The following is an 11,475-nucleotide window of genomic DNA, read 5'->3' as shown; positions in this document are numbered from 1 at the left end:
ATTTATTTAAAATCCCTTCCCTCTTTTGTGTCACTATGCTAAGTTTTTAAATGATTAAATTTCACATCTTCAGTAAAGTAATTATAATGAAACCAGTTTTTAGTGGCATAATCAATTCCCTTTCATTTTTAATCCAACTAAGAATGAACAGCTTCCCTGTTATGTGCTCTAAATGTAGCTGCTTTGACAAATAATCAGTCAAGAAGTGAAATGTTCTCTTCTTTCCCAGACATTTGTTATCTTTGCAATGTGTGGAGATTGCACATTTCTCCTTTCCCATTTCCTGTTAAAAATTTGTTGTAAACAGATTTAACTCTGAACAGATCCTAAATTTTGTTTGGTCTTAAATGTATCATTAAGTCAGAGTACACAGCAAACTGTGCCTTTAAGAGAAGCTTACTTTCACATAGCAGCTGAACAACAATCACCATCCCATGTGGTAGCTCTGAAATTAAAAGCACTATCACCAGGAGAAAAGGCTGCTGTTCCCACTGCCCGGTAATAAAAAACAATCTTCTTGCAACATGGGGTGCAGGAGAAATCTTTGGGCAGATGGGAGATGTGTAATCAAGCCTCGCTACTATTCCACCTGCCTCTTGACAGCTGATTCATCCCACTCACTCCCCGCACTGATCACAGGCATCGTACACCCAATATACCTTTTTTTCTTCCTGGTTTTTTTGCTTCCCTCCACCCCCCCCAAGAGTAGACCCCAAGCTGGCCAGATCCAGCAGGTGTAATTACAGGCACCTTTTCTTCAAACTGAACATGTCCCAGGGCACCAGAGGGGTGTTCTTTGTTCTCTAACAGGTTTTTTTAAAAACAAATGTCTCCACTTTCCACAGTATCTTTGCAGAGAAAGTGCTTGCCTGTAAGCTTTCTCTCAGTGGCTTCTTGGGTTGCAAAACAGCCCATACAGTTCCTCTGTAGTTCTCTGGGAGAAACCCCTTCCCTTCCATCACCCCAGAGGCTTCCCCACAAGTCCACTTTCTGTTCCTCTTAGGAAAACCCTGATTTCCTTCCCATCCTCTGCGCTCCAGCACGATGCTCCAAAGCATCCCCCCACCCTGTGCACACTCACCACTCTCAAGGAAGAAACCATCTCCTCATCTTTCTAGATGGTTCTGCCCTATGACAGACATCAGGAGCCAGGGAAAGGAGGAAAGGCTGCCTGTCTTCTTCCCTGATCCCCAGCTGTGGCCTTTCCAAAGAACACAGAGTACCCGTGCAAATAGGAACAAACATACAAATATTTTATACCCTCCACTCCCTCCCCATCCACACACGGGCCCTCTTCCCTGGTCTGAACAGCGCAGCTGGGCTCCTGGGGCAACAGTTCACTTCAGCTGGCTTTTTCTCTTGGCTCTCTCCTATGCAAAGCATGCTCACCCCCCATTGCTTCCCCATAACCAGGAGTCCTATCCTCCTGCAGGAACCAACCATCCCCTGAAGCCCCTGCACTTCTCCCAGCAGCATCCGCATTTCCCAGACCTCTGCTTCGCCGACCGATTGCTGACCGGCCCAGCCTTGCCTGGCTCTCCCAGGGATGGTCAGCACTTCTGGACCAATTCTTGGCCTTTCGCTTTGATCTCCTTTTGTTTGGACACCTCACACTGTATTTTTGTACCATCCTCTTACCAACCTCAGTCTTTGTTTCTCACTGCATGAACCCCTATTCTTCCCATTACTGAATATTATTTCTTCCTATCTCCAGAACCTCTGTCCCGTCATTAACCTCTTCTGGTGGACCACGGAACAACTGCAAGTCCTACATGTATATTCCTAACTCTTGACTATAAAGGAGAATTATGTCAACTAGTTCTAAAAGTAGGTGAGATTAATTTCATCTAGCTGTCTAGATCAAGAGTCTGGATAAAAAGGCAGTATAATGGTTGCACTGTGTGCATTCTCCTGAAATGAGAGCAAATATTTCCTCAGAGGAACCAGAACCACTAACCATATCCTTAAAATGCTTTTAGATATCATTATTTAACAGATAGTGAATTAAAAGTTGTGCCTTGCAGAATGTCATAGAAGGGAGAAAGCTGGGTATGTCAGATAAGGACACGGATGAAAAGAGACAAAATGAACCCTAACTGTTCCTGCGTCCGGATACGGTGACATCAGGACAACTTTACGTTTATGGAGCAGTTCAAACCTTTCCTATTGGCCCCGGAAAATCTGGCTCTTGCCCATTGGAATCTGGCCTGAAGTTCATTTCACAACTATCTATCTATTCTGTTTGTATTTATAGATCTTTCTTACATTTTGTTCCAGATTACTCTTCACTTCCTTTTTCAGTCTCCTAGTTTCAGAAACTTAAATGACAAAATTAAACACTTCCAGTTCATAAACTTCTTTTTAGATTCCTGCTTTAGCCAAGGAACTGCAGCTAATATTTTCTTTTCTGTTCCAAGTTACTGGTACCGATATTAGCAAATAGTTTCCCTGTAAACTGGTATTCTTTAGGAGGAGGAGGATGTTCCATTCTTCTTTGTACATCTGTCTGCCATGGCTGTGTCACCGTCTGACATTACAGAAAGTTACAATGGTGAATTCTTCCACAGCTTTTCCTTCCCTAAAGGCAGTAACTACTTCTTACATTCTAATAAGTTCAAATTGAGAATCAATTACTTTTTCAGCCATGTTATAGTTACAATTTAGGGATATAATGAAAATGGTGAGAAAAGGCAGGACATTCTCTCTAAAATACCACCCTAATATAAAGAAAGAAAGGGCAAGCAACTGAGAAAGTAGGTCTCCACGTCTTGCCTATGTGGAGAGGCATTTTATAAATGCTATTATGTTGCACGTAAGCCCAAATCCAGAATCCATGTGGAAGCTGGACAAATTGGCAAATTGTGGTCCCCCAAATCTCTGTTTACAGCAGCTTAACCTTGAAGGTTCCTAGGCCTGGCAAAAAGCTTGATTTTGGCACTAAATTTCCCCCATATCTGTTTCTGGGTATGTGTCCAAGCACCTCGATGAGCACCTGTTTCATACCTCCATATAAGCAGTGTCTTTAAACTAGGTACTAGATCTGACTCATCTGAGGAGCATTCTTGGAGCAGGTCTATTAGCTAGGATTTGGTATGAAATACAGTGGCAGCCACAGCTTTCCTTCAGAAATCTAGCTGCAGGAGAGGAATTTGGAATCCAAAACCTGAGAGGAAACAAACTTTGAGAAGAAAAAGCATCATACTGGGATGTACAAACCAAAGTTTCTTGTAAATTCCTTTTCACTGACAGGGGATAAGGATGGGGGGAAATGCAGATCATAACCAGTATTTCTTAGAACAAGTTTTTTTTCACTAAGCTGTTATTACTAATAGAATCAAGCTATTATAATAAATAGCAAATAACTATTCACACAACACATTCACTTCTTCACTCGCAGAGTTCACTCACAGGCAGTCACTCACAGCTACCTGGTTGAAGCAATATTTGGAAACGAATCCCAGCTGTATACTCCGTTGCAGAGAGCCATACTGGCACTCCAGGGGATTCTCGGGAGATGTTTGGAAAGTCCCGCAGAGGGTCATACCCTTCATTATCAGATAGCAGCCGCTGCTGTCTTGGATGTGGTCCAAGTTATACAATCCTCTGCTGACACTTACGTGCACTGGTAGCCTTGTACAGTCCCAGCAAACTTTTGGTTCAGTTCTCACAGACGCAACAGGACTACTAGTCTGTAAAGCTTATCAGTCCTTGGAAACTTTCACAAACTAACTTCTCATTAGGCACCTTTCCTGTCTTTGGCCTATTGTTTTCTGGTAACCGTTTCTCTATCCAAACCTATAGATCCTGTAGAACCAATTCAGACAGAAGGATCCTTTATGGCAAGTGTTACAATGGTGGATTGATCTTTTTGGTCTGCTCAGTGTTGTTAGGATCTCACCTGAAATATCTTATCCACTGATGCAATGTACTGTCAAGAAGGACCTACATACCACAGAGCAGGGTCTAGAAGGGAACAGCAAAAAGGATTAGAGACCTAGAAGACGTAGCCAGTGAAGTAAAAAGGGAAGAACTAATGTTGCTATCAGAAAATATGGAGAGGAGACGTGACAAGAGCTATCAAATATATAAGAATCTGTCTCAGAAACTGCTAGAGCAGTACAGCACAGCACATAAGTAGTCTTAAATTACAACACTTTCATTAGATGTTTATTAGGGTAAACTTTCAAATGTCAGGGATAAAGAAGCAATGAGACACACTGTTTCACAAGATGGTAAAGACAAATCGTTACTGCCATTTAAGAACATGCTAGACTAGGAAAAGTGGATGCTCATTCATGTATAGAAATTTAATAATCCCATCCCTCCTTCCTGTTATTTTTGCTTTTATGATAAATTGTTCTGTTTAAGAAGAACTTTTACTTAGAACCAGGCTGCCTGGCTGAGGCAGGGAGCTGGTCCTGCTTTGAGCAGGGACCTTCACCAGATGAGCTTGGAGGTCCCGTCCAACCTGTGCAATTCTGCCAGTCTGTGCTGGAGATCAGGGTGGCATTTTCAGGATACCTGCAGATCTGAATATACTTTTTGGAGCATGCTAAGGAGCACGTTCTCACGTTCTCAGTTGCCTGCGGTGAGCATGGTTCTTCTTGTGCCTAAAGGTGATGCTGGACCCATGCAGAGACTGGAACCTCCTGAGTGTTCACTTACACGGTGTAGCTCCACATGTATGTTCAACAGTCCTCCCAGGTACTACAGTTTGTGAGCAGATCTCTGGATCTGCCTTGCAAGATTGCTTGTTCCTGCTAGTAAAGAAAGCAAGAAGCATCCCGTGCAAAATGAACTAGAATTTCCATGGGAGAAAATTGCTTTGCCTTAAGAATTCTTGTATTCCAGCACTTTAATTCCTTTCAAAATCAGGCCCAAGATTACCCTGCTTATTAAACTGTTGCCTGCTCATTTTGTTCAATATTGGTCACAAGACAATTTGATTCATGAGTTCCAGAGTCAGCATCACCACAGTATATGGCATTGTCAAAACTGGCTGTAATTGTTTGTCGATCACGTCTTTTTTTATAGAAGAAATAGCATGTAAGGCCAGTTCCTGATAGCAGAAGGAAGATCAGTATAACAATCATTCCACCTAAACTATTTGCAGATGAAGCAGCAGCTTCATTTTTTGATGCTGTGAAAGACAAAACAGAACTATTACTACAAATGGCCAGAGACTGCTATTGCATACAACAAACATCTCCGTAAGTAAACCACCTGAGTGAACTGTAAAAGTACTGAACAGCCATAATAGCAGTTAAAATAGATGCATGTTCCAGATGGACAATGCAAAATTGGGCTCAATCTCTTCTATATTCCTTTTAAAAGGAGCATTATATTGTACTACAGTATACCATTTGTAAAGCAAAAAAAAAAAAAATCAGTAAGACATCCAGTTTCACAGAAGAGCTCTCCTTTTAAACAGATTTAAAATAAAATCATCTATGACAGTTCAATGGGTATTTAAATGAAACTTTTCTGGAGGCAATTTCACTTGTAAATAATAAATGCCTATAAACTTGTTGAAATTTCTGTTTAATGGGCTTATAAGAATCCAGCTTACCTTTATTGACAGGTGAATCATGGGTTGGCTCAACTTCAATAACTTTAAAATTAAAAAATATCTATTATACACAGTTTGCAAGCAACCATTCAAAGACGAAATAAATACTTATTTTTAGTTTGCGTTCCTATCAAATTTTAAATACCTTCCACTAGATCAGGTTGCTCAAAGCCTTATCGAACCTGGCCTTGAACACTTCCAGGGAGGGGGCATCCACAACTTCTCTGGGCAACCTGTTCCAGTGCCTCACCACCCTCACAGTAAAGAATTTCTTCCTAATATCTAATCTAAATCTACCCTCTTTCAGTTTAAAACCATTACCCCTCGTCCTATCACTACACTCACTGATAAAGAGCCCCTCCCCATCTTTCCTGTAGTACTTTTCCCCCTTTAAGTACTGGAAGGCTGCTCTGCTCCCCAGAGCCTTCTCTTCACTAGGCTAAACAACCCCAATTCTCTCAGCCTGTCCTCACAGGGGAGGTGCTCCAGCCCCCTGATCATTTTCGTGGCCCTCCCCTGGGCCCACTTGTGTAGGTCCATGTCCTTCCTGTGCTGGGGCCCCCAGAGCTGAACACAGTACATGGACATGAAAAATATATGAAAACATTTTTCCTGACAATTCAGGCTGAATCCATCAAATATTCTTGTTAAAAATATTTGTAAAAAAAAAACCAAACACCAAACTATTGTCTCACTATTAATTGTTTTGAACACTTTTTTTGGTAGGGAAGAGAGATGTTCAAAGTTTTTACACTTCCACAGTGTAAGGCTTCACACTGAAGAACTCAATTTTTTACACTTGCAAAAGTGAAAAGCACATTTGTACTCAACAGCATTTAAGCTGTATTTTTAGGCAATTTCCTTTTCCTCCCTCCATTGCTTGGGGAGTATGATTCAGTTAACTGCTTGCAGGACTGGCTGTGTGGGCACTACAAAGCTCATGGATGACTCCATTGCCAACCTGCCGACATGTAGAGATCCACAAGCAGGAGACTCAATTGGTTCCACATTGCATCTATGCAATCGATTGCATTCCACTATTTGTGCAGTGGATCTGTTTGCCAATGGCAAATCTGGCCTATTTCATACTGTCTCCCAGTTGATGTGTGCAAACACAGCCGAATCCATGTGTATACAGTGACTCACGCTAGCTGCATGTGTGCAGATTTACATCCTTCACGCTTTATGCAACACTGCTGTGCACACAAGTGGGACTCACCCCAGCCTGTGACACATTCAGGTTTTGCATTGGCTGACATCCAAAAAACTACAGGGCCACAGGTAACCATTAAAAATGAAATGTACTATGCTGTTTGGTTGTCTTGGCATGTCTCCCTATGCCTTTGTCAGCAGAGAAATGAATTGGGCTCCACCGCCCACCCTTACTTGACACTTTCTGCTTGTTCATCCAGCAGATCCCAGCACACTTCACTGCTACCAGCAGTACCAGTGAAGCACCCACCTTCTTTCTGCAGGAGCTCAGTGACTCTGCACTTCTGCCCCTCAGCTTAGCTATCAGGAGAGTGTCTGCTTTTCCTCTCAGCACTAGTTTAGTCATCCATTCATCTTCTACTGCCCCTTGCAGCACTCTAACCATAATTACTATGAATTTTCTCCAAACTCTCAACAGGTGATATGTTCTGCCCTACCCCAGGGTACAGCAAATGCCAAGAAATCAATGCTTTTAAACTGAGAGGAGGAAACAGTGACTCAGGTTCTTCTCCAACATTATTTCTCATTGTCCTTAACAGAAGTTACTCTTGGCTTTGATGCAGATGCACATGCGTCAGCATCAATGCATAAAGCGTACCCAGTGCATAAGCAGTTTTGCTTGATGTATATTAACCACTACTTCTAAAATAACCCAGTGCACAGAAATTCAGTACTTACTTTTTGGGATTTTGCAAATAAAATTCTGCTCAACAGAGCAGTAATAGTTGCTCCAGGTTCCACTTGAGACATCCATCTCAACACAGTGTTCATCAAAAATTGCTGTAGGCTCTTCTTTTTCCCAGTTGACAAATTCTACCGCATTTCTGTCTGTCCATATCCATTCCCCTAAAATTAAAAGTATTACCTAGTGAGTGAATGAAGTGGGGAATCATTTCCAGTCTACCGGGCACAACACTGGATGTGGAATTTATTAGTTGATTAAATTAGCATCACAGAGGGCTCATTTCTCACTCTTTTAACAGCCAGAGATATTCAGATGGGAGTGTACCAAATGTAAATGCTCACAGACAAAGTTAACTCCATTAGCTTTCAGGGCTGTGGCTGTCAGTGATGTAAGGAAGACATGCCCAGGCTACCCGAGGACTTTTAGCTGCAGCCTGTGCCCAGGACTCATCTGTGCCTGGGAGCCTTAAGAAACGCAGAGCACCTGTGCAAGCCATGCTCTGCAGTTCAAGGATCCAGGTTGCTCAGGAGATTTTCTTTATGTGTGTATCCAAGATCAGTAAATAGCTGCTTTATTAGAGCTGGATTAATCAATTATCTTTGCAGATTGAATCAGCTCTCTTTAATAATAACAACTCCCTGCTCATCTCCTGCTGAGGCCCATCAGGCAGGAATAATTGCCATCTCTGCTCCCTCAGGGTGTGCTTTCATGGCAGCTTATCAGGATATGGGTACTGTTAGTTTTCAGTTAGAACAGCTGAACCTGGCCCACTATGCAACAAGGTGCCTGCCATTGCTGGTGGTGAGAGACAGGGACTTGGGCAGCTGTGGCCAAGGCCACTCACTGCAGCCCAGTCTAGACTCACTCTGGAGATGTACCCTCGAAGTCTGCCATGAAAAACAGGCTTCAGAATTACAAGGATATAGAAAACAGGATCAAATTTGCAGTTTAAAAAAAAAAAAAAGCTGAAATATTTTTAGATGAAAATAAAAAGTTCCACCAAAAAGTTTATGAAAAAACCCTGAAATTTAGATTAAGAAATGTTGCTAGGCAGCTTATATGAGCTGCTATCCCCTGTGTTGTTTAGAAATAAATTTCAATTTAAGGCTGCCTCAGCTTTTAATTACAAGACAACATTTTTCTTAAAAGACTAACACTGGTTAAATGTCAAGCAATTTGAGTAAAAAAAAGTGACAGGAAACATTTTAATCAACTACTGCAGTGCTAAGCTAGAACCTTTTACAGACTGAAATATACTCTAATTACAGTAAAGATACAAAAAGTGTAGACCTCTTGGTGGTTTATGTTTTAAGTATTTTAGTAGAAAAGCTATTAAACATTTAACAGTTGATTTCTCTCTGAATATTTATTTAATATTTAGTATATTAGTATTAGTATTTAGTATGTTAGTGTTATTTTTATGTTAGTGTTATCTAGTATTCTCTCTGTTTATTTAGTATTTATTTTCATTTCAGTATGCATTGTGAAATAATTACCATCAATATTTTTGAACAATCCTATCCAAAACTTTCTGAAGTCACTTGCAAGTGGAGACAAATAAAGTAAAAGAAAGTTCATTTCAGCTGAATCTTCTATGGAAACCAGAGAAGCACCTAAAAATATCAATTAAATATTACATATAATTTCAGCAAGATTTTCCATTAGAAATTATCTCAGTAAACAATCATGACATGTTTCATGATCAGCTTTTTCATATAGTAGAAAAGCTTGATAATATAATTAAATTAGTTGTAGCTTATAATTTATATACATACACACACATCTATGTATTATCTCTTGGTTCTGGATTAAAAAAACAAACACACAAACAACCTGTAAAATATCCTAATAAAAAAAGGCACTTACCCATTTGAATACACATCATGGAAGCATCAGGCCAGCTTTCCTCGGAAGTGGTGTGAACATAGTAGCAATGACCACGGAAGGGAATCCAATATCTACCACGCTTCAGTTCAGGACACTTTCCAGGAAGCTGTGGTGGTTCACTAGGGATTAACTCTATTAAGAAGACATGCAGGTTTCAGTGGGGTCTTAAAAGCCAAGGGAAACATGTACTCCTCCATCACACATCAGCCCTACCAATTTGACAGTGATTCAAGGAAAAGGAATATCCCATAGACTTAACTAATGATAAAAGATTGAACTAAACATGGTAACTAGTAGTAAAGTATACTGGTTGGAGCTGGTTCTCCAATCTGCTAAAGAAGGCTTACACAGTCTAACTGCAATTGTCTTCAGCAAGGCAATTTTTACTTAAAACTTGTGAAACAGAGTAAGGAATGAGTCAGTATACATAAAGGATCTTGACACCACCACCACAAGCCAGTGGCTTGCGTCCAGCCAGTTTGTAGCAAGGTTGGTCAGAGAAGCTGTATGTACCTGCCCTTGTACAGACATCCTAAACTATGTAAAAGTAGACTGAGTAGCCTATTGCATCGCCTGATTAAAGCCAAGGCAGATCTTAAATGAATATAAAATTTGCTGTGAAGTATGGTGCAGAGATCATAAATTTCATATATAATTTAAAATGTGTTTGAAAATTAGGTGCAACATTTGAGCTCTAAAGTATCTCAGCAGAAGCTTCCCAGGATCTTACACTTCTAACAAATATAAATTAATCCATTCGGCTGCTACGCTGACAGAAGTTTCTTATCTCCCAACATTACAAAAGATACTTTTAAATGTAAAAATATATCATTAATATATTTATAGTTAGACTAAAGTTGATCAATTCTGCAGTTCTTGACAAACAAGGATGCAGAAAAGAACTCTTGCATGTGGCATGAAATATTGCAGTTGTCTTTATGATGTCCATGTATTGAGTGGCCTGTGAAATGAAATGTCTGGAAATCACTCAAGACACACTGGTCTGGGAGTTCTTCCTTAACAAAAGCAATAGTTTATCACAAGGCATACACCACCTATCACAATCTTTGCATGTGTGGAAAAGCTAAATTCAAATAAAGCCATTAATTTAAGTTCCAGCCTCTCAAATCACATTTCTCCCATTCACAACTTACCATCGGATTGTTTACAGAGAGATAAAAATGTTTCGTTGCAAGATGCTGTCTTCCAAAAACCATCCAAATCTAAATAGACACAGGCTGTGTTCTTATTTGGTTCTCCACTGGCCCAATTGTGATATCTGCTCCTCCTTCTATCTGACCATGTGTAATGGCCACGAGCCTAAAAACAAATGACAATAAAGATTATGTCACATACAAGAATTAGATTGAAAGAACATTAAGATTGCACTTGAAGGTATGTAAAAATCAGTAAAAATCAGAATCACGGTTTCTCACACAAAATTAATTTGTCCTCTGTCATGAACACATAACAGTCTGGTCCAGACTTCTACTCTCCACAGCAGTTAGGGCAGTGGTCCTACAGATGTTTATTTAGCACACAACCTATGTTATTCAATTCACACCATCTGACTCATGCACTAAATGGGCAAAGGGCCTTGCTCTAACAAATGTGAATATACAGTTGAAGATTTTATCAAAGGAGTCCACATACACATACAGATCAAATAAAGATTGCAGAGAAACTATTGTCAGCATTCCTCTAACACAGGCTTCTCTGTATATTTAGAAAGCAAATAGAAAAAGCAGAAGTTCCACTGGAGAGAGGAATACTGATGACCTTTTTCGTGGGTCACACACCACAGACCTCTGCCACCCATGCTAACAGGGCTTGTGATAGTGTCGTGGTTTAACCTCAGTCAGCAACTGAGCACCACACAGCCGCTCGCTCAGTGTCCCCCACCCGGTGGGATGGGGGAGAGAATTGGAAGAGCACAAGTGAGAAAAACTCGTGGGTTGAGATAAAAACAGTTTAATAATTGAAATAAAATGATAATAATAATAATAATATGATAATAATAATAATAATACACAAAGCAAGTGATGCACAGTGCAATTGCTCACCACCCGCTGACCGATGCCCAGCCAGTCCCCGAGCAGCGGCCCCCCCGGCCAGCTTTCCT

At 40.6% G+C, this 11,475-nt stretch overlaps 1 protein-coding gene across 1 annotated transcript in view; it reads right to left on the bottom strand.

The window, feature by feature from the left end:
• Positions 1–4,156: 4,156 nt before the first annotated feature.
• LOC103895955 (macrophage mannose receptor 1) overlaps positions 4,157–11,475 on the bottom strand; it is a 33,941-nt gene continuing 26,622 nt past the window's right edge. Inside the window, exons 25-30 of the mRNA XM_009275706.2 lie at positions 10,508–10,673; positions 9,333–9,485; positions 8,963–9,079; positions 7,460–7,627; positions 5,570–5,611; positions 4,157–5,140 (exon numbers count right to left, since the gene is read on the bottom strand). Of these exons, the coding sequence (XP_009273981.1) occupies positions 4,896–5,140; positions 5,570–5,611; positions 7,460–7,627; positions 8,963–9,079; positions 9,333–9,485; positions 10,508–10,673 (891 nt within the window). The 3' untranslated portion in view covers positions 4,157–4,895. The remainder of the gene's footprint in view (positions 5,141–5,569; positions 5,612–7,459; positions 7,628–8,962; positions 9,080–9,332; positions 9,486–10,507; positions 10,674–11,475) is intronic.

This window comes from Aptenodytes forsteri, unplaced genomic scaffold, assembly GCF_000699145.1.
Source record: "Aptenodytes forsteri isolate BGI_AS27 unplaced genomic scaffold, ASM69914v1 Scaffold172, whole genome shotgun sequence".
In the NCBI taxonomy this organism is placed as follows: Eukaryota; Metazoa; Chordata; class Aves; order Sphenisciformes; family Spheniscidae; genus Aptenodytes; species Aptenodytes forsteri.
The sequence above is the reverse complement of the archived record's forward strand: the minus strand, read 5'-3'. Positions and strand labels throughout refer to the sequence as shown.